The sequence below is a fragment of the Pelobates fuscus genome, chromosome 3 (assembly GCF_036172605.1).
Source record: "Pelobates fuscus isolate aPelFus1 chromosome 3, aPelFus1.pri, whole genome shotgun sequence".
Lineage (NCBI taxonomy): Eukaryota > Metazoa > Chordata > Amphibia > Anura > Pelobatidae > Pelobates > Pelobates fuscus.
In genome coordinates, this window is record NC_086319.1 from 273127803 (window position 1) to 273152681 (window position 24879).

Below are 24879 nucleotides of genomic sequence, written 5' to 3' on the forward strand. Positions count from 1 at the left end.
CTATTCTCAGAGCGTCATATTAAGATCGGCTTCTTGTTCATACAGCTTCTTTTTCCATCAAAGTAATTACTTACAAATCATTCAGTAAACTCCAGTTTGAGCCAAATGACATTGATCTTAAAATCTTGCACCAAACTAGGCACCCTAATGTCTATGCATTCTGAATAAGTAACCAAGCCTTTTCTTTATGAAAACCAAATTGTCTCACACACAAAGTAACACCTGACATATAAATCCGGCCCTGAAAGAACCATACACGGTACAATAAGTTGTTAATTCGGCATGGGAAGGGGGCAGTGTTATTCATTCAGGTGGCAGTATCCCAAAACACAGTTTTGCTCACCTTTAATAAACAAATATGCAGACATGATAAATAGGAATATTCATTTATTCCGCAGTGCAATACCATTCACATTCTTTAAAAAAAAATGCAAATGTCAAACAAAACATAGAAATTACAGAATTTGATGTTTGCATTTTAATTCAATTAAATAATTTTAAATATTATATACAATTAGCAGTGAATAAATATATACTGTATAAAACATACAATGACAAAATGTAAAATAAATTAATGCTCATTTTCAACTGAAACAAATAAGCAACCCCAATCGGTGCTACTTGTATGATCTCTCACAGAGAAACGTAAACTTTATAAAAGTTAAAACATAAAAACTAAATGCTGTTTGCATTTTTACAAGTGTCTGGTATGTATGTAGAGCTTCAATATTTTGATATGAACATTGTGCTATAATTGATTTATGTTACAAATATTTTTTCTTTTGTTTTGCATGTGAAAAGGTTGCAACCCATGCCCACATTGCATTGCAATCAATCCCAGAATGCATTACATACTGATTCTTTAGAACTATGCATGTGACTGGAATATGACAGCACAATGTGTGCATAAAGATTGTTTCTATACCAGACGCTTATAGTTATTTCTGCCTTGTACTCAGTACATACATGCAGGATACTGGGTTGGATAACAGATTATGCTATACATATATAGCAATATATAAGTATATATTCTAGGAAAGGACTAAGAATTCTCTGATATATCTTTGATCAGCTTCAGGCTTCATCTGGACCAATTCGTTTTCAGCTTGAGAAGTGCTGATATACCAGCCAGGGCAAGCCGCAGACTCAAAGGTAAATCTAGACCCAAAAGCAGACTTCTGAAAAATAAATCTTAACAAGTCCTCATTTTTCACTTCTTTAATGTCCTTGACCTCCTGAGTAAAAAATAAGAAAGGTTGGAATTATTAATATTGTGCAATACTGGCTTGTCACTAGATGGCTGAACAGCTGAGCTGCACTTGTCCTATATATGTGTAGCCTACAAAATAATATATATACACATTTTATCTCTGCAATGTCGTAGTAAACTTGCTAGTAAATATATTCGTTATTTCAATATATATACACACACACACACACACACACACACGAGTCCATACTTATGCTAGCTCTCAAGGTCTGTAAAAAAAATTAAATCTTCTTTATACATAAATCCAAAAAAACAACAGTTAACGTTTCAGTTCATCTATGTGAACTTTTCTCAGGATATGGATGAATAAAGAAGATTTAATTTTCTAATGTTTTTGGAAAGCTTTTACAATTATTCATATTTAGAAAAAAAAATTATATTATTAATATCCATGTTTTGATATATTATATATTTTTGATATTGTAATATTTTGAAAATAAAAATCATATTAGAAGTTTATCCAAAAATATTAAGTTGTGGCCTAGGTAAGATACCCGTCAATGCTGGGAAATGAAAATGCTCTTTTGGTTACATTTACCACTTTACTTACTTCCAAATGCAGCTGAGCTTCGCCTTCTACAAGGGTGCATGATAGGTAGAGGTTCTTCCCCGCTAGACCCAAAGTTACTGCTTGTTGGTGTGAGCTCAAACTCTGAGTAGCGTAAAAAGACATGGTAATCTTCTCTGTAAAGAAAAGAAAAAAAATGTTAATATAACAACCCATAATCATTTGCTGCAGAAATTTTGATAATAATAATGAATAAGGATTCGCTACAAATAATAAACACTGCATTTAAAGGGGATCTGCATGATCAACAAACTGGTTATTCACTAAACTGAGAATTGTCAGCAATGCCAAGTGAATTTTAAATCATACACAATGAAAACAATTCTCCAAGTCAGCTGTGTTTCCAGTTCAGCTACTTTGGCCTTAAATTTGAAATTCACTTTGGATTCCTGACAGTACTAACTTTACTGAATAACCCTGTGATAGTGATAGGTGAGCTTTGGCAACTGTCTGGGCATCATAGGAGACATAGTCTATATCGGCTACAGTACCAAATGTTGGCCCCTGGCCTATGGTCTGACACTGAAAGCAGTTTCTGGGTTATGGGATTTCTGACAAAATGCAGGGCATTAAACAAGTTTTGTTCTACGACCAGAAGGAAGAGACTCTGGTTCGGGAAGTTGGAGCTGCTACAGATATAAAAAGCAAGCGCCAGAAATCTCTCTTTTTCTTAATTTAAGTTTTGTTTTATGTTCAATTGCTATAATAGGTCAGACAATGACAATCTTGTTGGTTCTGGCAGCCATATTTAATTTTATTGGGGTCAGAAAAGTGGTGCATCCTCAAGAGTTCTATACCATAGAATGTGTATTGTCTTTTAAGAGTAATTTCTCACAGCCATCATTGGTTTGATTGACTGTTGATTTCCTAATGAATCATTATAAGCAGAGATTTATGCCTATCACTCTCTGACAACACTATAACGCTGACTTACCTTCTCTCTGGGTGTTTAAACCCTGAAGCGAAACAGCTACAAGTTTGGCGTTCCCAGGGAATTGCTGCAAAGCCATGCACTTATTGTGAGAATCTCTGATATTGCATTCACTTGCTTTAATGTACTTGTAATTGGGGAAGGAAGCGGAAGTGAATTCTGTCTTCTCATATGAAATTTCTTCTAAAAAAAAAAAAAAAGTCAATCTGTTAGAATTTAATTTGACATTGAGGGTCTTATTTTTTTACTTTCGAAAACTCTACAGAACTGGTTGCTGTGTGTTCCTACTTTAAATAAAATTCCAATGTTTTTGGTCAACATATTAAGCCATACTGACACTAAATCCATCTGGCACTGAGCACTCAGATGATCATTAACAAAAGACATTCACTGCTGCCAAAATTATTTCAGCTATTTAACTCTATAGTTTTATAATTAACCGATCTGCCACTAAATAAGAAATACAATATTATATTTTATATGTCTATTTCTATTTACAAGCAAACAAGATTATTTTATAACATACATTTGCATTTTAACAGTCTCGTAGTAATTGCTATTGATATGTAATACATCTTGTCTCCAACTTGTGTAGCAGTTAAGTCATAGTATCTCCATCTGTTTGTAGAATACAGCACACGCTACACATGTCTAGTTGTGGTACCTGGCTAATCATTCTGGGGATATATTTGTGACAAGAAGCATTTGCCAACCAATTAAATATTCCATCTGATTGCTCCACTTCTGGCATTTTGTTAAAAAAAAAAAAAAAAAAAAAAATGCTCTTCATTTATAACCCTCAGTGCTGATAAATTGAATGTAATAAACTCTTGTTAACCACTTTGCTCCTTACCTTGCACAAAAATGTCATTTATCAGATTTAGTAAATCTGTGTCTTTGAACCCCGTGTTGCAAATTAACCCTTTTTTCAGCTTTTCAACAGCCACCACGAGTACCACGGTTTTCCTGAAAGAATACCCAGAATCCACCTCTGTGGCCATCTCCAGATGTATTCCAGAACTGCACACACAGGACCTTCTGTGACAGGAGATGCAGTGGGAATTGTGAACCCCTTTCTGTGAAAAGACAATAGGCCACATTAACTATGTTTTAAAATAATATTCCAAATACAAGACAGTCAAACACCACATGGCAGATTTAGGGGTTTAATCACTAACCAGTAAAAAAAAAAACCTGAGAAACAGATTGGAAAGTTTAAACCAACATTACTGCAGTTTTACTATTTTTCCAACCTGGCGATTTTAGTGTCATCTACACAATGTTTAGGGAATACATGGACAGGGAGTGATATACCTCACACTAATCATTGGGTATAAACATGTATATTAATACTACATTTCTATCAATTTATAGGAGTTCTCTCTTTTCATCATCATGTCACGTTACACTTCCCCTTGTTCATAGGTGTGCGCAGGGGGTGTGCCAAGAGTGCCTAGGTAATGCAAGACTAACTGCCCTCTACCCCCTTTCTGGGTACATTTGTGTGGGTTGGGATTAGCATATTATGTTTTTCAATAAAACCTCTGTCTACACCTATTTTTTATTAGAACAAAAATGCACATTTTATAATTCTTCATAATTCTTTTAGTTAAATTTTTATTTTGTAAGCCAAGTTTAGATAGTAGTATTTCCTGGGTGGACACGTTATTGTAAGGAACATAAACCTGTGCAAATTTGTATTTTTGCTGGTTAATGTGAATATATTACTTTTTTAATATCAAAAGTTTTGTTCAATTTTTAAACGCAAGATCAAAAAAATTGATTATGAAAAAAAATATAGCCATACAAGAAGAAGAGGACTTGTTTAATCAAGTTTCCATAATTGGACTGTGTATTAATTATAATATGTTATGTTTTATATTTAAATTAAATATAAATTGTGGTGGAATTTACCTTGTATCCATTGGAAAGAACTCCATAAAAATCTCCCTCATATTCACTAAAAAAAAAATAAAGAAACACATGTGTTTAGTTTCTCTTTTCAGGGGCAAACTTAGAAATACTAAAAATACAATAATGGAAATGAAAATGCTAATGCAATGCAAATATAATCTACTATACATATACATATACATATACATATCCATATCCATATCCATATCCATATCTCCACGGTCCCAGCTCTTAAGTTCCCAGGTCTTGTGTTTGCCCCGGTGCGACCTCCAGCCACAATATAAATCTCAGCTCGTTACCGGTATAAAAGACACCTGGGAGCCAGAAATCTTGCTGATTGATAGGGGATCAAATACTTATTTCACTCCTTGACATGCAAATCAGTTTATAACTTATTTGACATGCGTTCTTGTTGTTTTTTTTTTTTTTATTCTGTCTCTCACTGTTAAAATACACCTACCATTAAAATTATAGACTGATCATTTCTTTGTCAGAAACATTCAAAATCAGCAGAGGATCAAATATTTTTTTCCCCTCACTGTATATATATATATATATATATATATATATATATATATATATATATATATACATACATATATAAATATACAATCTACAATACATATATAAATAGAAAAGCTCCTGAGAGTTAACATGTAATTCTGCTAAATTAAGCCACATTACCTGTTATTGTCCATTAGATAGGATTCCATGTCTGGTACTTGTGCCATTGTCATTTCTGTTTAGACATAAAATAAAGAAATCAATGATTTAGCTAAAAGAAGGATTTATCCATCTGATGTAGATATGAGACAGCAGGCAGGATGATAAATACCTGATATTGATCTGTCCTGAGACTGAGATCTTGTTGTTTCCCAGATAGATGATATTCTTTGGTATAATCTGCTTCGTCCTCTGTTGCTTTTATAAGACATTGCAGACACGCCCTCTGTATGATTGTGCAAGAAAGGTTTTACCACAGTTTCCTGCCATTGTCACTAGATATACATTGCAGGATGTGGGAAAGTATGTTTCACCATTTATAACATGACGTGCTTCGATTTTTTTCCAAATATAATATTTTGGATATTCCTTGGCAGTAATTTTGTAGTAAAACTTTACTTAGAATTTATTCAATTCAAGTGAACTCTTCACCATCATAACTAATTTTAGATAGTATTATTTAAATAAATTACAGTCTAAAAAACATGCTTAAATATTGACTATGTATCTGTAAGATGGTTAGGATTATTTGAAATTAAAGGAAACCTCCAATCACCATGACTGCAACAGAGCACTTTAGTGATTTTCATCAGTCGCAGAACTACCACGGTTGCAGGAGTCGCAACTGCGGCTCGTCACTCCAGGGGGCCCAGCCGCTCTGTCAACCCCTGTGACCATGGGCCACAGCCACACCGGCCTGGGGTCTGCAGTCGCCTGGAGCTTGGGAGGAGGGGAGTACACAGCACTCCCCTCCTGCCGGTCACTGTATGTAGCGTGGCCAAACAGGAGCGCAGTCTGACAGAACGTACTCACTGAGACAGCAATTCCTGGCAGACTGGGTACCCCATGCGACGAGCAGGTAAGGGGAGGGGGGGAGAGTCATGGAAGGGCTGGGGAGGAGGGGGGCATCGTGGAGGGGCTACAGAGGTGGGAGAGCATCATGGATGGGGATGCTGATTTTGCTCAAATTCACAATGGAGATCCTAAGTACTTGCACTTTATTGGGATACAAAAAGTGGAAGAAGTTTGGAGGGGGGGGGGGTGAGGGGGGAGAAACCATGTTGAAAAACTAAATAAACGTGAGATGCGATGGATCTTTGAAAGGGACACTTTGACCCCCTTCTGGTTTAAATATAGATGTTGAGGTTTGTGGTTATATATAACCTTTACTTGTACCACGTTTCATGTCCCTAATATCCCTTTTTTAATATAAGAAATTTTAATATAAGAAATTCTAATATACAAATTTTTTTAATATTTAATTGAAAAAAAAAACCTCTTTGGCCCCGCCCCCTTCTCAATGGGCCGCTGTTTTCAAAACTCCCCAGTCCTGCCCTGACTGCAGCCATATTGATGCATATGGTGTCAACCCGACACAAAGAGACGCACAGATAAACATCATCATGTACACAACTGCAATGCATTTGGCAGTAGGATTTGTCTTTAAATTCCAGCCTTGAAGATGTTAGCGTTCAGCTCTTGTAGACATTTGTTCCGCTAAGAGTGATGCCAGTTCTATGAATCCAGTTAGCCTGGTTTAGTCCAAAATATTCTTGATATAACTGATCTCTTCTTGCCCAGCTCCTTGCTTTGGATACTTCAAGGGTTATTCACTAAAGTTAGAAGTCAATGTGAATTTTAAAACTAAGGTCAATATAGCCAAGTTATGTTCCGGTTCGACTGCTTTGGCCTAAAATTTTATATTTGCTTTGAATTCACTTCAGATTTTCACATATGTAAGTAATTATTTAAATTAAACAAAATGGGGTGTGCCTGGGACAATGTCCTATTAACCATAGTTACCAGAAGATTACAGCTTAATGTACTGGTTCTTGTGTCTGTAGCATGTCCCTGCAGGTTTTTCAGTGGAAACTCTTCCTTCACAAATTGCTGCCTAGTTCCACCTTGTTACTGTGTAAATTTGGAATCCACACCAGATTCTTTTTTTATAATTTTTTTTTACAGTTGTGCAATAGTACATATTCACCATTTCAATTCCATTACCAAACTTTCCTTAATATCTCAAGGAAGTTGGTCTGAAACATTGAGTATATGCACATGCACATCTCCATAAAATAAATCTGCCAGAGGCTCAAGGAAGCAAGGTGAATGGTTAGAGTTAGGACCCACCTAGGGGGGGGGTGTGGGGGGGGGGGGTCTGCCTTGACGTTGGCAGGTGGGCTCATCCTCTCATGGCCATTGGAGGTAACAAAAAACTCAATTTGTTTAAAAATACATAGGGATTAAGGAGAGAGCGCAGGTAACTTGTTTTTCTTTGGTTTTTACTATATATTGGGGCTGATGTGTACTGTAGTCATTTGCAGCCGCCCAGTGATGGGAGTGAGCGCAGGACTTATCTTTCTGCATTTGTATCCATTTTTTGTATCACTCAGCCTTGTTACAATGCAGCTGCCCATCCCATGTGTTCCCTATTAAGGGTTAATAATGTATAGGGGTGTATATAAAAAATACCCCTTTCTGTCTCAGTAGAGATTTTTGCCAGAGGCTCAAGGAAGCAAGGTGAATGGTTAGAGTTAGGACCCGCCTAGGGGGGGGGCTGCCTTGACGTTGGCAGGTGGGCTTATCCTCTCATGGCCTTTGGAGGTAACTAAAAAACCTCCATTTGTTTAAAAATACATAGGGATTAAGGAGAGAGCGCAGCTAACTTGTTTTTCTTTGGTTTTTACTATATTACATAGATAGATGCCCTCAAAGGCATGTTGAGAGACACAGTCTAACCAACTTAGGAATTATAGTATCTTTATGTTTGTATCTGAATCACCATATAAGCCACATGCCAACACTGGGAGATTGCAACATTGCACATAGTTATTTTATATACTATGTTTCAAAGGCTCGACTTGCTAATAAACATTTCCAATGTCGGAAGCCTCTGGCATAACTAGATATTCACACCAATTCTAGTATTAGATATACTTACATATTCACCAAGTGAAATCGCTTGCAAACGATATCCTTTATGGAGAACTCTAAGACTACTTATTTAGATCACATTTGCCCTAATGATATTCAGTTACAATCAATATGTTACCAACGACACTCAGATAACAGCAGTAACCACCATTACCAAATTAAACTGCCCCCCTTTGGTTTGATTTTCGAAATCTCTATTTAGGCAACATTCCATTTGTACTTATAAGTATACCCATCTTGCATCTATCTAATAATGTACTTATTCAAACATATACCGGTATTTATTTAACAATATTGTGTGTAGGCGATATTCCCTGTTGAGCATTCCGAGGTCATTTATTTTATATAGGTTTACCCTAGTAATATCTAGATTTATTTATCGTATCTACAATGACACTCAGGAGATAGCGCTATCTATATTTAGCAATCCTAAAAGCCTTTTTTGTTTGTTTTAAAACCAGCATTTAGGTGAGATTTCACCTGTACTATTTACACACACTTTTCTAGGTGTAATTATTATTGTGTACACATTGTTTACAACTAGTTGGGGCACTAGTTTCCCTCGTTTGTCTCGTTCTGGCTCACATACACCTGACTGAAAGGAACACATCTTTTACATGAAGTTAATTAGGAATAGGAAGGAGTCAGTGTTATTCATTCAGGTGGAAGTATCCTAAATTTCTGCTCAGTTTTGCTTACCCTTTAATAAACAAATATGTAGACATCATAAAGATGGAGAAAACAGGTAGCAAGATCAGACTAGATCACCGTGCCTCGACGGGAGAGCATAAGTCTGGACTCGCTATCCTGTGTACCGCAAGGAGACTCCAGGGGTTTCCAGGGGCTTTACCCCTAAATAGGTCAAAACAAACAAAAGAAAGAGATGCTAGGGGGTCTCAATATAGAACAAAACCTGAGACCCCGAGCATCACCTGGATATAGAAATAGCCATATATAGAACGATAGTGGATAGCTCAATAACCCCCCAAAAAGAAAAGGGGGGGGGGGGGGCTAGGAATAAATAAAGTATATACAAAATACCAAATCCCTTCTCTACCACAATACTTGGTATAGGGAACAACTATATTGCTAAATGAGCTTGGAGGGATCCAGGATGTAGATAGTACAAAAAAAGTTTTATTAAGAATGGCTTCATCCAAGGTATACTTCCCCATAGTGTCCCTATAACCACACAACCCTCTGCTAGATGCAGGGTTGGAACCTTCAGAGTATCTACCAAAATAGCAGGCAGATGTGTATAGGTCCCAAACCTACCCACCTGTGGAGTCCTAATATAGATGCTGCAGATAGGGGCTAGAGATCCTGGGTAATATATATATATATATATATATATATATATATATATATATATATATAAAAATACAACAGTTCTCAGCACTCACGCTAAAGGTATAAAGTTGTGCCTTAAAAGGCCTGCCGGGTGCCAGACTTCCAGGGAGTTAAATTGTAGATAAATGAAGTAAAGCAAGCTGCACTCACGGACTTATGAATTCAAATGGTGTTTATTCTATCGAAGGTAGAAAAAAAGAAGATCGACGTTTCGGTCCACACAGGGACCTTCCTCAAGATCAAGTGATACAAACATTACATAGAAAACATCTCAAATATATAGGACATTACATTAATTAGAACAACTTACCCCAGGTGATGTGCTTACTCGCCGGCGTTCACCGCTGAACACCGCGCATGCGCGCACTGCCTTGTGACCCTACGTTAACCCCCGGTCCATGCGTAATAACGCAACGTGTACATCGCTGTCATAGCAACGTGTGTAGACGTTGCCATGGAACCGCTGTGGAAGCACAAATGAACAATAACAGTGCCTGATCGTGAAAAAACTAGAAGTGAGATGAGAAATGGATTAATTTACATTCAATTAACTCTTAAAAAATGAAAAATTGAAAGAATGAAGGAAATGTCAACAATTAGTTAAAGGCAGATATTAAATCCTAGGATCCATTAGGGTTGGTAAATAGCAAATTAGAGTCTATTAAGGTTTTTAATTTATGACGTGGGGAATGTGTCTTCTGGTGCTAACATAGCATATAGAAGTGTTGGATTATCTTAATCCTATCACACTTTAGCTTGGAGATTTACTCCTTTAACTTCAAATTCTGCCGTATTGAAAAAAGATTCCAATGCGCCTGAAAAACAAAAAGTCCCCTGATTTAGCTATATTACATTATTCTATGGTCCTAGGGCGCCTAATTAAACTACAATGGAACCCAAATTCCCTTTTTCCTACTTAGGGTAATATTTTGTGTGGTACTAAATTAGTATATATTGGTTTACATATTAGCCCCCAAAGTTATATTGAAATTATTGCCATGGAAAACCTGTGTTTCTATAGTTCCCATAGCATAAGGGTATCCATAAAGTTTAAAACTAATTAACATTTTCAAATATTATTACAAAAAAACTTATTTACATAATATACATTCCTGTTGCAAGCAATAAATCAAATAAATGAATGATACGATATAATTTCATTAAGGCCTCTTGGTGAGACAGTGTCCAGTCTGAAGATCCAAAACGTTTCCCTATTAAGGAGTAGCATCCCTCTGTCCCCACCCCTCCGGGGTTCAGGGATATGATCAATGGCCGTGAACTTTAATGAGGAGAGGGGGTGCTGAAGCTCCAAAAAATGTCTTGCGACTGGTTTATCGCTTTTTCCATCCCTGTAGGCTGTCCGAATATTGGAACGGTGTCCCCGTATACGGTCACATAGCTGTGTTTCGGTTTTGCCTATGTAAGATAGGCCACATGGGCATAGAATTTTATAAATCACGAACATCGTTTTGCATGTAATTGTGAATTTAATGAGGAACTCTTCATTAGTGTGTGGATGGTGGAAAGAGCGTGTGGGAACCATATGGCTGCAGGTAACGCAGCCCAAGCACCTTACGCTGCCTCGTTTCTGTATCTTCTCCATCTTCATATAGCTTTGTGTGGGGTCCGATTTTACCAGCATGTCTCGCAGGTTTCTATTACGTTTGTAACATATTAGTGGTTGTTGTTTAAAGATTCCAGGGAGTGTATTATCTTGTGCCAGCATATTCCAGTTCTTCTTAATGATGTTTGATAGACTCGGTGCCTTGCTGTTATAAGTCATTGGACATAGTATTCGACTTTGAGATATCGCCCCCTTTCTTGGAGTATGTTCTCTGGCTTGTTGTAGCGCTATTTCTAAGTCCATTTTTTTATATCCCCTGGATAGGAATTTGTTCTTCATTTCCGCTAATTGTTCTTCCCTTTTTGCACAGGTAGAATTATTGCGTATCGTTCTTAGAAATTGTGCTTTGGGTAATGATGCCTTTAAATGTTCCGGGTGAGCGCTCCGTGCATGGAGGAGTGTGTTGCGATCCGTTTGCTTGGTATATAGTGAAAATTGAAGTTCATTTCCATCTGACCATATTTGTAGATCAAGGAAATGTACCCTCTCAGTACTAATTTCTGATGTAAATCGAATGGGTGTATCCAATTTATTTAAATTATCCACCATCTGTTGCGCTTCCTGAGCTGTACCTGTCCAAATTATTAATAGGTCGTCGATAAATCTGAAAAAGTTCATGATTTTATCACCGTAGACTGGAAGTATGTAGGTCGTTTCAAAAATATACATATATACATTTGCGTACATGGGGGCCATTGGTTAACGTAGGGTCACAAGGCAGTGCGCGCATGCGCGGTGTTCAGCGGTGAACGCCGGCGAGTAAGCACATCACCTGGGGTAAGTTGTTCTAATTAATGTAATGTCCTATATATTTGAGATGTTTTCTATGTAATGTTTGTATCACTTGATCTTGAGGAAGGTCCCTGTGTGGACCGAAACGTCGTTCTTCTTTTTTTCTACCTTCGATGGAATAAACACCATTTGAATTCATAAGTCCGTGAGTGCAGCTTGCTTTACTTCATTTATATATATATATATATGTACACCAGGAGTCCTGATAATACAGGTAGGGAACTAGATAGAAAACAGGGAGAGAGAGGTATAAGTGAAATGAGGGGTCAGTTACAAATGTACTGACAATAACTTTATAAAGCCTCTCTCCCTGTAAAACTAACTAGACAGATAGAGTATAGGAAAGGGAAAATCAATAGTATAAAATTAGAGCATCTTCAAAGTGCTCCACACCCATAGTGTCAAGTGTCCATGTAAGGACAAAGAAATAGAAACACCGACGCGCATTTCGGTGCTTAAGTCTTAAAGATGATCATAAAGATGGATACTCATTTAATCCGTAGTACAATAACATTCACATTTATTAAAAAATTAAAATGTCAAATGTCACACACAAATTACAAAATGCCATTAAATCATTTCAAATATTATTTACAATCAGCAGTGTATAAATATATTCTGTATAAAACATACAAAGGCAAAAGGTAAAATAAATTAATGCTAATTTTCAACTGTAGGAAGAAAGCAATCCCAATCGGTGCTATTTGTATAATCTCTCACAGAGAAACCTAAACTTTATAAAAGTTAAACCATAAAAACTAAATGCCGTTTACTTTGTCTGGTATGTATGTAGATCATGTTAGTTTGGATATGGACATTGTGTGAAGATCTATTTTTGTTAAGAACTGATAAAGTATTTTTTTGCATTTGAGAAGTTTATAACCCACACCCACACTGCATTGCAGGCAATCCCAGAATGCATTACTGAACGGTTCTTTACAGCTATGCATGTGATTGGAACATGACAGCACAATGTGTGCTTAAAGTTTTGTTTCTATACCAGATGCTTATATTAAACAGCACAGTTATTTCTGCCTTGTACTCAGTACATACATGCAGGATACTGGGTTGGATAACAGATTATGCTATACATATATAGCAATATATAAGTATATATTCTAGGAAAGGACTAAGAATTCTCTGATATATTTTTGATCAGCTTCAGGCTTCATCTGGACCAATTCATTTTCAGCTTGAGAAGTGCTGATATACCAGCCAGGGCAAGACGCAGACTCAAAGGTAAATCTAGACCCAAATGCAGACTTCTTGAAAATAAATCTTAACAAATCCTCATTTTTCACTTCTTTAATGTTCTTGACCTCCTGAGTAAAAAAAAAATAAGAAAGGTTGGAATTATTAATATAGTGCAATACCGGCTTGTCACTAGATGGCTGAACAGCTGAGCTGCTGCATCATATTTGTAGTCTACAACGTAAATGAACAAAATAAATATATATATATATATATATATATATATTATATTAAAATAACAAATGTATTTACTAGTGAGTTGACTACAACATTGCAGAGATAAAATGCTACTGTATATAACATTTTTGGTGAAACGTTTACAATTATTTAATATTTAGAAAAATAATTTTATATATATATATATATATATATATATATATATATATATATATATATATATATATATATATATATATGATGTTTTAGAAATGTATCCAAGAATATCATGATATTATAAATTGTATCATTTTAAAAGCTTATTTAAAAATCTAAAATTGTGGCTTAATTAAGATGCCCGTCAATGCTGGCAAATGCAAATGCTCTTTTGGTTACATTTACTACTTTACTTACTTCCAAATGCAGCTGAGCTTCGCCTTCTACAAGGGTGCATGATAGGTAGAGGTTCTTCCCCGCTAGACCCAAAGTTACTGCTTGTAGGTGTGAGCTCAAACTCTGAGTAGCGTAAAAAGACATGGTAATCTTCTCTGTAAAGAAAAGAAAAAAAATGTTAATATAACAACCCATAATCAATTGCTGCAGAAATGATGATAATAATGAATAAGGATTCGCTACAAATAATAAACACTGCATTTAAAGGGGATCTGCATGATCAACAAACTGGTTATTCACTAAACTGAGAATTTTTAGACACTGGCCTATGGTCTGACACTGAAAGCAGTTTCTGTGTTATGGGATTTCTGACAAAATGCAGTTTGTTTGTTTTTTGTATTTATTTTTTATATATATTTAATTGCTTTAATAAAAAGTCTGATAATCTTGTTGGTTCTGGCAGCCATCATTAATTTTATTGGAGTCATAAAAGTGGTGCATCCTCAGAGTTCTATATCCTAGAGCAGAGTTGGAAACCTTCTGCACTTCAGATGTTGTGGACTATATCTCCCATAATGCTCTTACAGCCATAATGTTGGCAGGGGAAATGTAATCCACAACATCCGGAGTGCTGAAGGTTGTCTACCCCGGCCCTAGAGAGTTACTTGGCATGTAAGGGAACACTACTTTATTTCAATGATGTGGTCTGGGTGCCCCCTGTTTTAACCCTCCAGCTTAAACATTGCTGATCTGCCTTAGGAGCATGAATTCTAGCCTAGCAATCTCTGAAACATGTAACGCTGACTTACCTTCTCTCCGGGTGTTTAAACCCTGAAGCGAAACAGCTACAAGTTTGGCGTTCCCAGGGAATTGCTGCAAAGCCATGCTCTTATTATGAGAATCTCTGATATTGCATTCACTTGTTTTAATGCACTTGTACTTGGGGAAGGAAGCGAAAGTGAATTCTGTGTTTTCAAATGGAATTTCTTCTAAAAAAAAAACACATGCAGTCTGTTAGAATTTACTGTTAAATTGAGGAACTTATTTTACTTCCGATAAATCTACACCAGTCTTCTTTCTGACTGCGTATTCCTATTTTAAATAAAATTCCAGTGTTTTGGTGTACATATTAAGCTGTACTGACATCATGTCCATTGTATCAACTACATTATTAGTTGTCAAAATTCCCCCTGGGTGGGTTAATGTCACTTGATCATTACTAATGGGCATTCACTGCTGCCAATAATATTTCAGATATTTAACTCTACAGTTTTATAATTAACCAATCTGCCACTAAATAAGAAAAACAATATTATATTTTATATGTTTATTTCTATTTACAAGCAAACAAGATTATTTATAATATACATTTGCATTTCAACAGTCTCATAGTAATTGCTATTGATATGAAATACATCTTGTCTCCAACTTGTGTAGTCAATGCTTCTAGCTGGGAAGGTTTGGTTTCTCCATTTGTTTGTAGAATACATCACACACTACACATGTCTAGTCCTGGCAAATAATTCTGGGGACTAGAAAATAAGCATTTGCCATGGAAACCAATTAAATATTCCATTTGATTGTTCCATTTCTGACATTTTGTACAAAAATTGTTCTTCATTTATAACCCTCAGTGCTGATAAATTAAATGTAATAAACTCTTGTTAACCACTTTGCTGCTTACCTTGCACAAAAATGTAATTTAGCAGATTTAGTAAATCTGTGTCTTTGAACCCCATGTTCCAAATTAACCCTTTTTTCAGCTTTTCAACAGCCACCACGAGTACCACGGTTTTCCTGAAAGAGTACCCAGAATCCACCTCTGTGGCCATCTCCAGATGTATTCCTGAACTGCACACACAGGACCTTCTGTGACAGGAGATGCAGTGGGAATTGTGAACCCCTTTCTGTGAAAAGACAATAGGCCACATTAACTATGTTTTAAAATAATATTCCAAATACAAGACAGTCAAACACCACATGGCAGATTTAGAGGATTAATCACTAACCAGTAAAAAAAAAAACCTGAGAAACAGATTGGAAAGTTTAAACCAACATTACTGCAGTTTTACTATTTTTCCAACCTGGCGATTTTAATGTCATCTACACAATGTTTAGGGAATACATGGACAGGGAGTGATATACCTCACACTAATCATTGGGTATAAACATGTATATTAATACTACATTTCTATCAATTTATAGGAGTTCTCTCTTTTCATCATCATGTCACATTATTCTTAACCCTGTTCATAGGTGTGCCCAGGGGGTGTGCCAGGAGTTGCTAGGTACACAGTAATGCACGCCCAACTGCCCTTTGCCCCTGTCTGGTAACATTTGTGTGAGTTGGGATTAGCATATTATGTATTTGAATAAAACCACTAAATATGACTATTTTTTTTATTAGAGCAAAAATGTTAATCTTATAATTCTTTTAGTTAAATTTTTATTTTTTAAGCCAAGTTTAAATAGTAATTTTCTCTGTTGACACTCAATTGTAATGTAATTATGAACCTGTTACATAAACCTTTGCAAATTAGTCTTGCAGGCAAATCTATTGTATTTTACTTAAATGTCGTGTGAGAGCAGTTATGATAGTTAATTTGAATATATTGCCTTTTTAATAACAAAAGTGTTGTTCAATGTTTAAACACAAGATCCAAAAGATGTATTATAAAAAAATATTTCTATACGAGAAGAGGACTGGTTTAAGTTTCCATAAAGGGACTGTGTATTAATTGTAATAAAGAGCGTTTAATATTATTTAAATTAAATTGAAACTGTGGAGGAATTTACCTTGGATCCACAGGAAAAAACTCCATAGTGATTTTCCTCATATTCACTAAAATAAAGAAAAATGTGTTAAGTGTCTCCAATCAGTTACAAAGTTTGAAATACTAATGATACAATAATGATTACATTTTAAAATATATATAGATATATGTAAAAAAGAGACAAAATCTCCTTAGAGTGTACACGTAATTCTGCTAAATTAAGCCACGTTACCTGTTATTGTCCATTAGATAGGATTCCATGTCTGATACTTGTGCCATTGTCTTTTCTGTTTAGACATAAAATAAAGAAATCAATGATTTAGCTAAAGGAAGGATTTATCCATCTGATGTAGATATGAGACAGCAGGCAGGATGATAAATACCTGATATTGATCTGTCCTGAGATTGAGATCTTGTTGTTTCCCAGATAGATGATATTCTTTGGTATAATCTGCTTCGTCCTCTGTTGCTTTTATAAGACAATGCTAACACGCCCTCTGATTGTGCAAGAAAGGTTTTAACACAGCTTGCAGCAATTGTCACTAGCCATACATTGCCAAACATGGGAAACTATTTTTTTTCCTAAACAAATTTCCTCATTTACATTTTTTTTTCTTAATATGGCATTTCTGGATATTCCTTCAACTGTAGCATTATAGTAAAATGTTCCTATAATTTATTAAACTCAAGTGAACTATTCGCCATCATAACTAATTACAGACAGAATTATTTAAATAAATTGCCCAAAGTCTAAAAACCATGCTTGATTATTGACTAAGTTAGGATTATTTGAAATTAAAGGAAACCTCCCAGCACCATGACCGCTATAGAACACTTTAGTGGTTTTAGTGCCAGCTGTTCCCTGGTGCATTGTAAGTAGTCAAAACTATTTTAGAATGTTTTGACTTCCTACCTGGCACTGCTCGGCAATGCACATCCACTACTCATTGCAGCCAAGAACTGTTTAGGATCATGGGTGATCCTGGGCGGGTGTACAGTTTGCACCTGAGAAGATCTCTATTAATAATTTTTGAAGGCTCTATATTTGGCCAATTGGCATTTACATACGATTGGACAAGTAACATGGTGATTGTAAAGAAGCCTGAAAAGTTAAGAATATACAGAGATTCAAAATTCTTGAATCAGGCACTGAGTTGATCTCACTACATCATGCCTACTCTTGAGGATGTGTTGTACAAGCTTCCTAAGGCAAGTTTGTTCAAGCTTGTTGAAGCACAGAATGCCTTTTTTACAATGAAAGTTGGACAATGCAAGTATTTACATGACAACCTTCTGGTCTCCCTAGGGCAGGAAAAGATGCCTCAAATTGCCTTTTGGAGTGCCATTTGCACCAGAGGTGTATCAACGCAAGCATTATGAACTATTGCCTGGACTAAGAGGAATTGGTCCAATATTTGATGACATCCTTGTGGCTGGCTGTGGGGATACAGATCGGGAAACAGAACAAGATCATGATGGCCAACTGATGTAAGTGATGAATCGTTGTAGGCAGGTGAAGCTAAGGCTTGACTTGAAGAAACTGCAATTCAAGGTCAAAGAGATCCGCTTCCATGGACACATAGATCGTTGGAGGATTTGAAGGCTGACACTAAAAAAATAATAGCCATTCTCGATATGCCACAGCCACTGACTGTGAAATATTTCCAGCGCTTCATAGGATTTGTTAACCACCTAGCGAAATTCCTACCGCACCTCTCAGAGATTTGCACGCTATTGAGAAGGCTTCTAGACAAGGATGCGGTTTGGCATTGGCTTCCTAAGCATGACAATGCTGTGCAGGACATCAAACGTTTGGTCACAGATAAACCTGTCCTGAAGTACTAGGATGTTACAAGAGCTGTAACTATTCACAATAACGCAAGTAAAAGTGGGCTTGGTTGTTGTCTATTGTAACTTAGCAGTGGAGAGCCAATCTGTATGACAGAACTAGTCGCTGGAGACTGGGTACCTGTGTTCAGAGGGCTGCTCCTCGCTCCTATGTTATGGATGCGGAAGGCGCTCTCTGCAAAACAAATTATAACACAAGCCTACGAGCAACCTGCACCTGACCCTAAAGAAATGCTCAATGCCGCTGTTTTAAAGCACGTTATTCCAAACAATTTAGGAATGTTAGGTGATTTATGCCCTTTATGGATTAAAACCAGACTCTGCATCAACTATGTAATTTTCCATGGGAGTTTTGCCATGGATCCCCCTCCGGCATGCCACAGTCCAGGTGTTAGTCCCTTTGAAACAACTTTTCCATCACTATTGTGGCCAGAAAAAATCCCTGTGGGTTCTCAAAATTCGCCTGCCCATTGAAGTCTATGGCGGTTCGCCCGGTTCGCCCGTTCGCGAACATTTGCGGAAGTTCGCGTTCGCCGTTCGCGAACCGAAAATTTTATGTTCGCGACATCACTATGGAACTGGACTTCTCACCTGTAGGTTACAAGCAACTTCCAAATTGTGGAGTGGAGCACTGGCCCACCCTACTCTCCAGGTGCTCTACCCCAGGGCCCAAATATACACATATTTAAAGTGCAACATTCATTATAACATAATTCCCTGGGGCTAATTACACAAAGTAAGAACCTTGCAAAATCTGGGGAGGTATATAGGTTCCTTCCACCACAATTCCTTGCTTTCGGTCACACAGATCCTCCCCCCCAGCTCAGACCTATTGGGTCGAGCGACCATGGACATTAGCGAGTGCATCCGCGAAAGACCATCTGCATTTCCCTGTTTACTCCCAGCCCTATGCTCTATTGAGAAATTATAGGGTTGCAAGCTAAGGAACCAGCGGGTTACTCTACTATTTTTCTCCCTGTTTTGGCTCATCCAAGTAAGGGGTGCATGGTCTGTCACTAGTCTGAATTTTCGTCCCAAGAGATAGTATTTAAGTGTGTCTACTGCCCACTTTATAGCCAGACACTCCTTCTCAACAATGGAATAGTTTCTTTCTTGGGGATTAAGCTTCCTGCTTAAATATAATATGGGGTGCTCCTCACCCTGAATTTCTTGAGAGAGAGAGGCACCTAGTCCTACATCAGATGCATCTGTCTGTAAAATAAATTCTTTAGAAAAATTAGGTGTTACCAACACTGGTTGGGCACAAATGGCTTCTTTAAGCTTTCTGAATGCCTGTTCCGTCTCTGGGGACCATTTTACCACTACTGGAGCATTAGCTTTAGTAAGGTCAGTTAATGGGCTTCCAATTGTAGCAAAATTGGATATAAATCTCCTGTAATAGCCAATGAGGCCAAGAAATGTTCTCACCTGTTTCTTAGTCAGTGGTCTCGGCCAATTTCGTATGGCTTCAATTTTAGCAACTTGGGGTTTCACTAGTCCCCTACCAATAGAGTAGCCCAAATATTTTGCTTCCTCTAGGCCAATCGTACATTTATTAGGGTTAGCAGTTAAGCCAGCATTTTGTATTGAGTTAAGGACAGCCTGTACTTTTGGAAGGTGAGATTCCCAATCCTCACTGTGTACTACAACATCATCCAAGTATGCAGCTGCATAGCGCACATGCGGCTTTAGTATTCTGTCCATCATTCTTTGGAATGTGGCAGGGGCACCATGCAAGCCGAAAGGCAAAACTCTGTACTGAAATAGGCCATCAGGAGTAGAAAATGCTGTCTTTTCTTTTGCTCGCTCTGTGAGTGATACTTGCCAATAACCTTTGGTTAAATCTAGTGTAGTGAGGTACCGAGCTCTCCCAAGTCGTTCTACTAGCTCATCAACTCTAGGCATGGGGTATGCATCAAACTTAGAAATAGCATTCAGTTTGCGATAATCATTACAAAACCGTACTGTATTATCAGGCTTTGGTACCAGCACAATTGGACTGCTCCAGTCACTTTGTGACTCCTCAATGACTCCAAGATCTAACATTTTCTTAACCTCTGCTCTGATAGCTTCTCTGCGAGCCTCGGGTATTCTGTATGGTTTGAGATTGACCCTTTTTCCTGGTTCTGTCAAAATGTCATGTTTAATCACACTAGTCCTTCCTGGGACTGGGGAGAATACCTCTTTATTTAATCTTATAAACTCCTTAACTTCCCTTGTCTGGTGTATTGACAGGGTCTCTGAGATATTTACTTCGGGGTCTATATTACACTTATCAGGGAAGGTTGAAGCCTCTGTAGTAACCAGAACTTCCCTTTCTTTCCATGGTTTTAGCAAATTGACATGGTATATTTGCACTTCCTTTCTTCTACCTGGTTGCCTTACTTTATAATTTACCTCTCCTACTCTTTCAATAATCTCATAAGGCCCATGCCAAGTTGCCAGGAATTTGTTCTCTACTGTGGGAACCAGGACTAATACTCTGTCTCCTGGTTGAAATATTCGAATTCTAGCATCCTTATTATAGCTTTTCTGCTGATTTTGTTGAGCCTTTTGCATGTGTTCTCTGACTATTGGCATAATGGCTTCAATACGTTCCTGCATCTGAGTTATGTGTTCTATTACACTGCGATGTGGGTTTGCTTCTTGTTCCCAAGTTTCCTTTGCTATGTCAAGTAATCCCCCGGGGTGTCTGCCATATAATAATTCAAAAGGTGAGAAACCCGTGGAAGCTTGGGGTACTTCTCTAATGGCAAACATTAAATAGGGCAATAAAAAGTCCCAGTTTTTTCCATCTTTATCAGTTACTTTGCGCAGCATAGCCTTTAACGTTTTATTAAATCGCTCAACCAAACCATCGGTTTGTGGGTGATAAACAGAGGTTTTGAGGTGTCTAATGTGAAGGAGCTTGCAGAGTTCCTTTGTAACCTTGGACATGAATGGAGTGCCCTGATCTGATAGGATCTCCTTGGGAATCCCAACCCGGCTAAACATCATCATTAACTCTTTAGCAATGGACTTGCTGAGGTTGTGCGCATAGGTATTGCCTCAGGGTAACGGGTAGCATAGTCTAGTACTACTAATATATACTGATGCCCCCTACTGGATTTTACCAGAGGACCCACAAAATCCATAGCAATACGTTTAAAAGGCACTTCAATAACAGGCAAGGGTACTAAAGGGCTACGGTAAGCCGTAAAGGGCGCAGTAACCTGACATTCAGGGCATGACGAACAGTAGTTTTTGATAGCTGCGATTACTCCAGGACAGTAAAATCTCCTCAAAACACGCTCTCTTGTTTTGTCAACCCCTAGGTGACCCCCCAAAACATGGCTATGTGCAAGGTTTAACACAGTGCGCCAATAGGCTTGTGGTACTAACAGCTGCTTTGTAATAACGGACTCTTTTTTCTCAACTCTGTACAACAGATCATTATCCACTTCAAAATAAGGGTAAGTAAGAGAATTCCCTGGATTGACAGGGGATCCATTCCTTATAGAAATATTATTCCTGGCTACCAATAATGTTGGGTCAGACCACTGTGCACTTCTGAAGTTACCAGGCCTAACCTCTAAATCAACTAATTCTATATCTGGTTCAGAGCTTCTAGAAGGTCCCGCATTAGTTTGTTCTGGGTTTTCACCAACTAATGTTTTTATAGGGGAGTGCTGCATACTGTTAGGCTCATCATCATGATCTCTCTCATCTGCGAGAGTATCTGCAAAAGGAAATTCATCATTCTGTTCACCTGATGGGTTTTCAAAACATGCCCATAGGTCTAGAAAATGGGGAAAATCCCTTCCAATAATCATTTCATGTGCCAGTTTTGGTACCAGCCCCACTCTGCAGTTTACAGTACCACACTGGGTTTTAACAAGTATATCTGCAGTAGGGTAGTTATGTATATCCCCGTGCACACAAGCAATATCAACTTTTCCAGAGTTAACAATATGAGTATCCTGTAATAAGGATTGGTCTAGAAGGGTAACCATACTCCCTGAATCTAGCAATGCCTGTATATTTTTTTCCCTCCACATTCACGGTACACCCAGGGTGACTATTCAAATAACCATTTTTTTCACAGAACATACAACCTGTGAATAAAGTGCAATTCCTTCCCAATTATTACCAAAATTACACTCCATTGGTTCAACATTTTCAGGACAGTCTTTTGCAATATGTCCAAAGTTTCTGCATTTAAAGCATTTTATACCATAATTAGTACTTTTTGATTCATTTGTAGGCTCTTCCCACCTCCCAAAGTCTTTTTCTCTTTTAACAATGTCTCTTGGGTAATAAGACCCTGTTCTCTCATCAAAAGACCCCCTGTTCCCTGGAACAGTCTTACCAGATTTTCGGATTCTTGGGTCTCTCTTGGCCAGGAGGTTGAAGCAGTTCTCCCGCTGCTATATACCGTTCAACCAATTCAACCAATTGGTCTGCTGTTTGGGGATTGCTCTGGCTGACCCACCGACGAAGCCCAATAGGTAAGCCTCTTAGGAATCTTTCCATCACCAGTTGCTCCACAATGCGGCTGGGTGAGTTGATCTCTGGCTGCAACCATTTTCTGGCAAGGTGTATCAAGTCAAACATCTGTGAACGAATCGCTTTATCCAGGCTGTAAGTCCATGAATGAAATCTCTGGGCACGGACGGCTGTTGTCACCCCCAGGCGTGCCAGTATTTCTGCTTTTAGCTTCTTGTAGTCACTGGCTTCCGCTGGTTCCAGATCATAGTATGCTTTCTGGGATTCATCAGTAAGAAATGGTGCTAGCAGGCTTGCCCATTCCACTTCAGGCCAACCTTCTCGCTCAGCGGTTCGCTCAAATGCCAACAGGTAGGCCTCTACATCATCTGTGGATACCATCTTTTGCAAGTAGTGACTCACTCTGATCACCTTCGGACATTGTGGTGATTCTGTGGCATCCCTGGCCAGCCTTTGTGATAGACTCTGGATCTCCTGCTGTATGACACATGTGGCATGCTGCTGCTCCTCTCTGAGCAATTGATGAGCTGCTGCCTGTGTTGCTTCAACTTGCTTGAATAAAGCATCTGTATTTTCCTTTTGAGCCAGTACAAGCTGCTGCAGTATTGAAAGGCTCTCTTGCTGTATTGCATTAGTCTCTGCAGTCCTCCTGTTTGTCTCTTGCTGTACAGCAGTGGACTGGAGCAAAGCTTTCATGACATCCTCCATTTTCTCAGCAGTCTCTTTCTCCCTACTTACAGACTTTGCCGTGTGCTGCCCGCATCCTCCACCATATGTGACAAAAGTACTCCTTTCCCTTGGTACCTTGTCCTGGGATTGGGATGTTACACACAGTCTTTTCAGGCTTTAGAGACACTTCACACGCTGGATGAGGTAAAAGGACTTGCTCTTTTATTGAGGTTCCAAAATAAATGCACAGTAAGGTATAAAGGTAACAAAAATATATCAAACAAAAGCCTTGATCTTCTGAGCACTAACTAAACAAAATAATCAGCTAACTGGGTTGGATGGCTTATCCATTTCCCAACATAAACATAAATATAAACAACCTTACTGCTTCAGGGTTTTCAGCTCTCTGTTTCCACTCACAGAAACCAAACACAATCTCCCTCCTTCCTTGGCAGGGGAGTACTTAATAGCACCGGTAATTGGCAATCCTTTTCAGGTGAGTTAGATTAGGATTCAAACTCTGGAACTGGACTTCTCACCTGTAGGTTACAAGCAACTTCCAAATTGTGGAGTGGAGCACTGGCCCACCCTACTCTCCAGGTGCTCCACCCCAGGGCCCAAATATACACATATTTAAAGTGCAACATTCATTATAACATAACATAATTCCCTGGGGCTAATTACACAAAGTAAGAACCTTGCAAAATCTGGGGAGGTATATAGGTTCCTTCCAGCACAATTCCTTGCTTTCGGTCACAATATATATATATATATATATATATATATATATACGCATGCACGCACACACACACTGACATACACACATATATATATATATATATATACATATATATACGCGTGCACACACATACTGACACACATACTCAGACACACACACACGGATACACACACACACATACACTCAGACACTCACACACTCGCAGACACACATAAACACTCACAGGCACACTCACACACACTCACACACACACACACACACATACTCAGACACACTGACACACACACACATACACTCACAGACACACACACATACACTCACAGACAGGGCTGCCATCAGAAATTTTGGGGCCCCTGACAAAGCACAAGGTCTGGGCCCCCCCCCCCTCCCAGGCCCGCCCACGCCCTACCTAGTCCGCTGACAATGATGCAGGACTGAATGTCGGGTGTATGGTGAAA

General features: G+C 38.0%; 2 protein-coding genes across 2 annotated transcripts; both read right to left on the reverse strand.

The window, feature by feature from the left end:
• Nucleotides 1–482: 482 nt before the first annotated feature.
• On the reverse strand, nucleotides 483–5618 carry LOC134601771 (interleukin-1 beta-like). Its single transcript, XM_063446272.1, has 7 exons — nucleotides 5519–5618; nucleotides 5368–5422; nucleotides 4684–4729; nucleotides 3623–3845; nucleotides 2773–2952; nucleotides 1821–1954; nucleotides 483–1235 (listed from the first exon to the last, which is right to left on the reverse strand). Exons 1-7 carry the CDS (start codon nucleotides 5616–5618, stop codon nucleotides 1032–1034), a joined length of 942 nt encoding a protein of 313 aa, XP_063302342.1. The 3' UTR covers nucleotides 483–1031.
• A 7403-nt stretch (nucleotides 5619–13021) lies between these two features.
• On the reverse strand, nucleotides 13022–15738 carry LOC134601772 (interleukin-1 beta-like). The gene is made up of 4 exons (XM_063446273.1): nucleotides 15591–15738; nucleotides 14716–14895; nucleotides 13928–14061; nucleotides 13022–13428 (listed from the first exon to the last, which is right to left on the reverse strand). Exons 1-4 carry the CDS (start codon nucleotides 15736–15738, stop codon nucleotides 13225–13227), a joined length of 666 nt encoding a protein of 221 aa, XP_063302343.1. The 3' UTR covers nucleotides 13022–13224.
• Between the last annotated feature and the right edge of the window lie 9141 nt (nucleotides 15739–24879).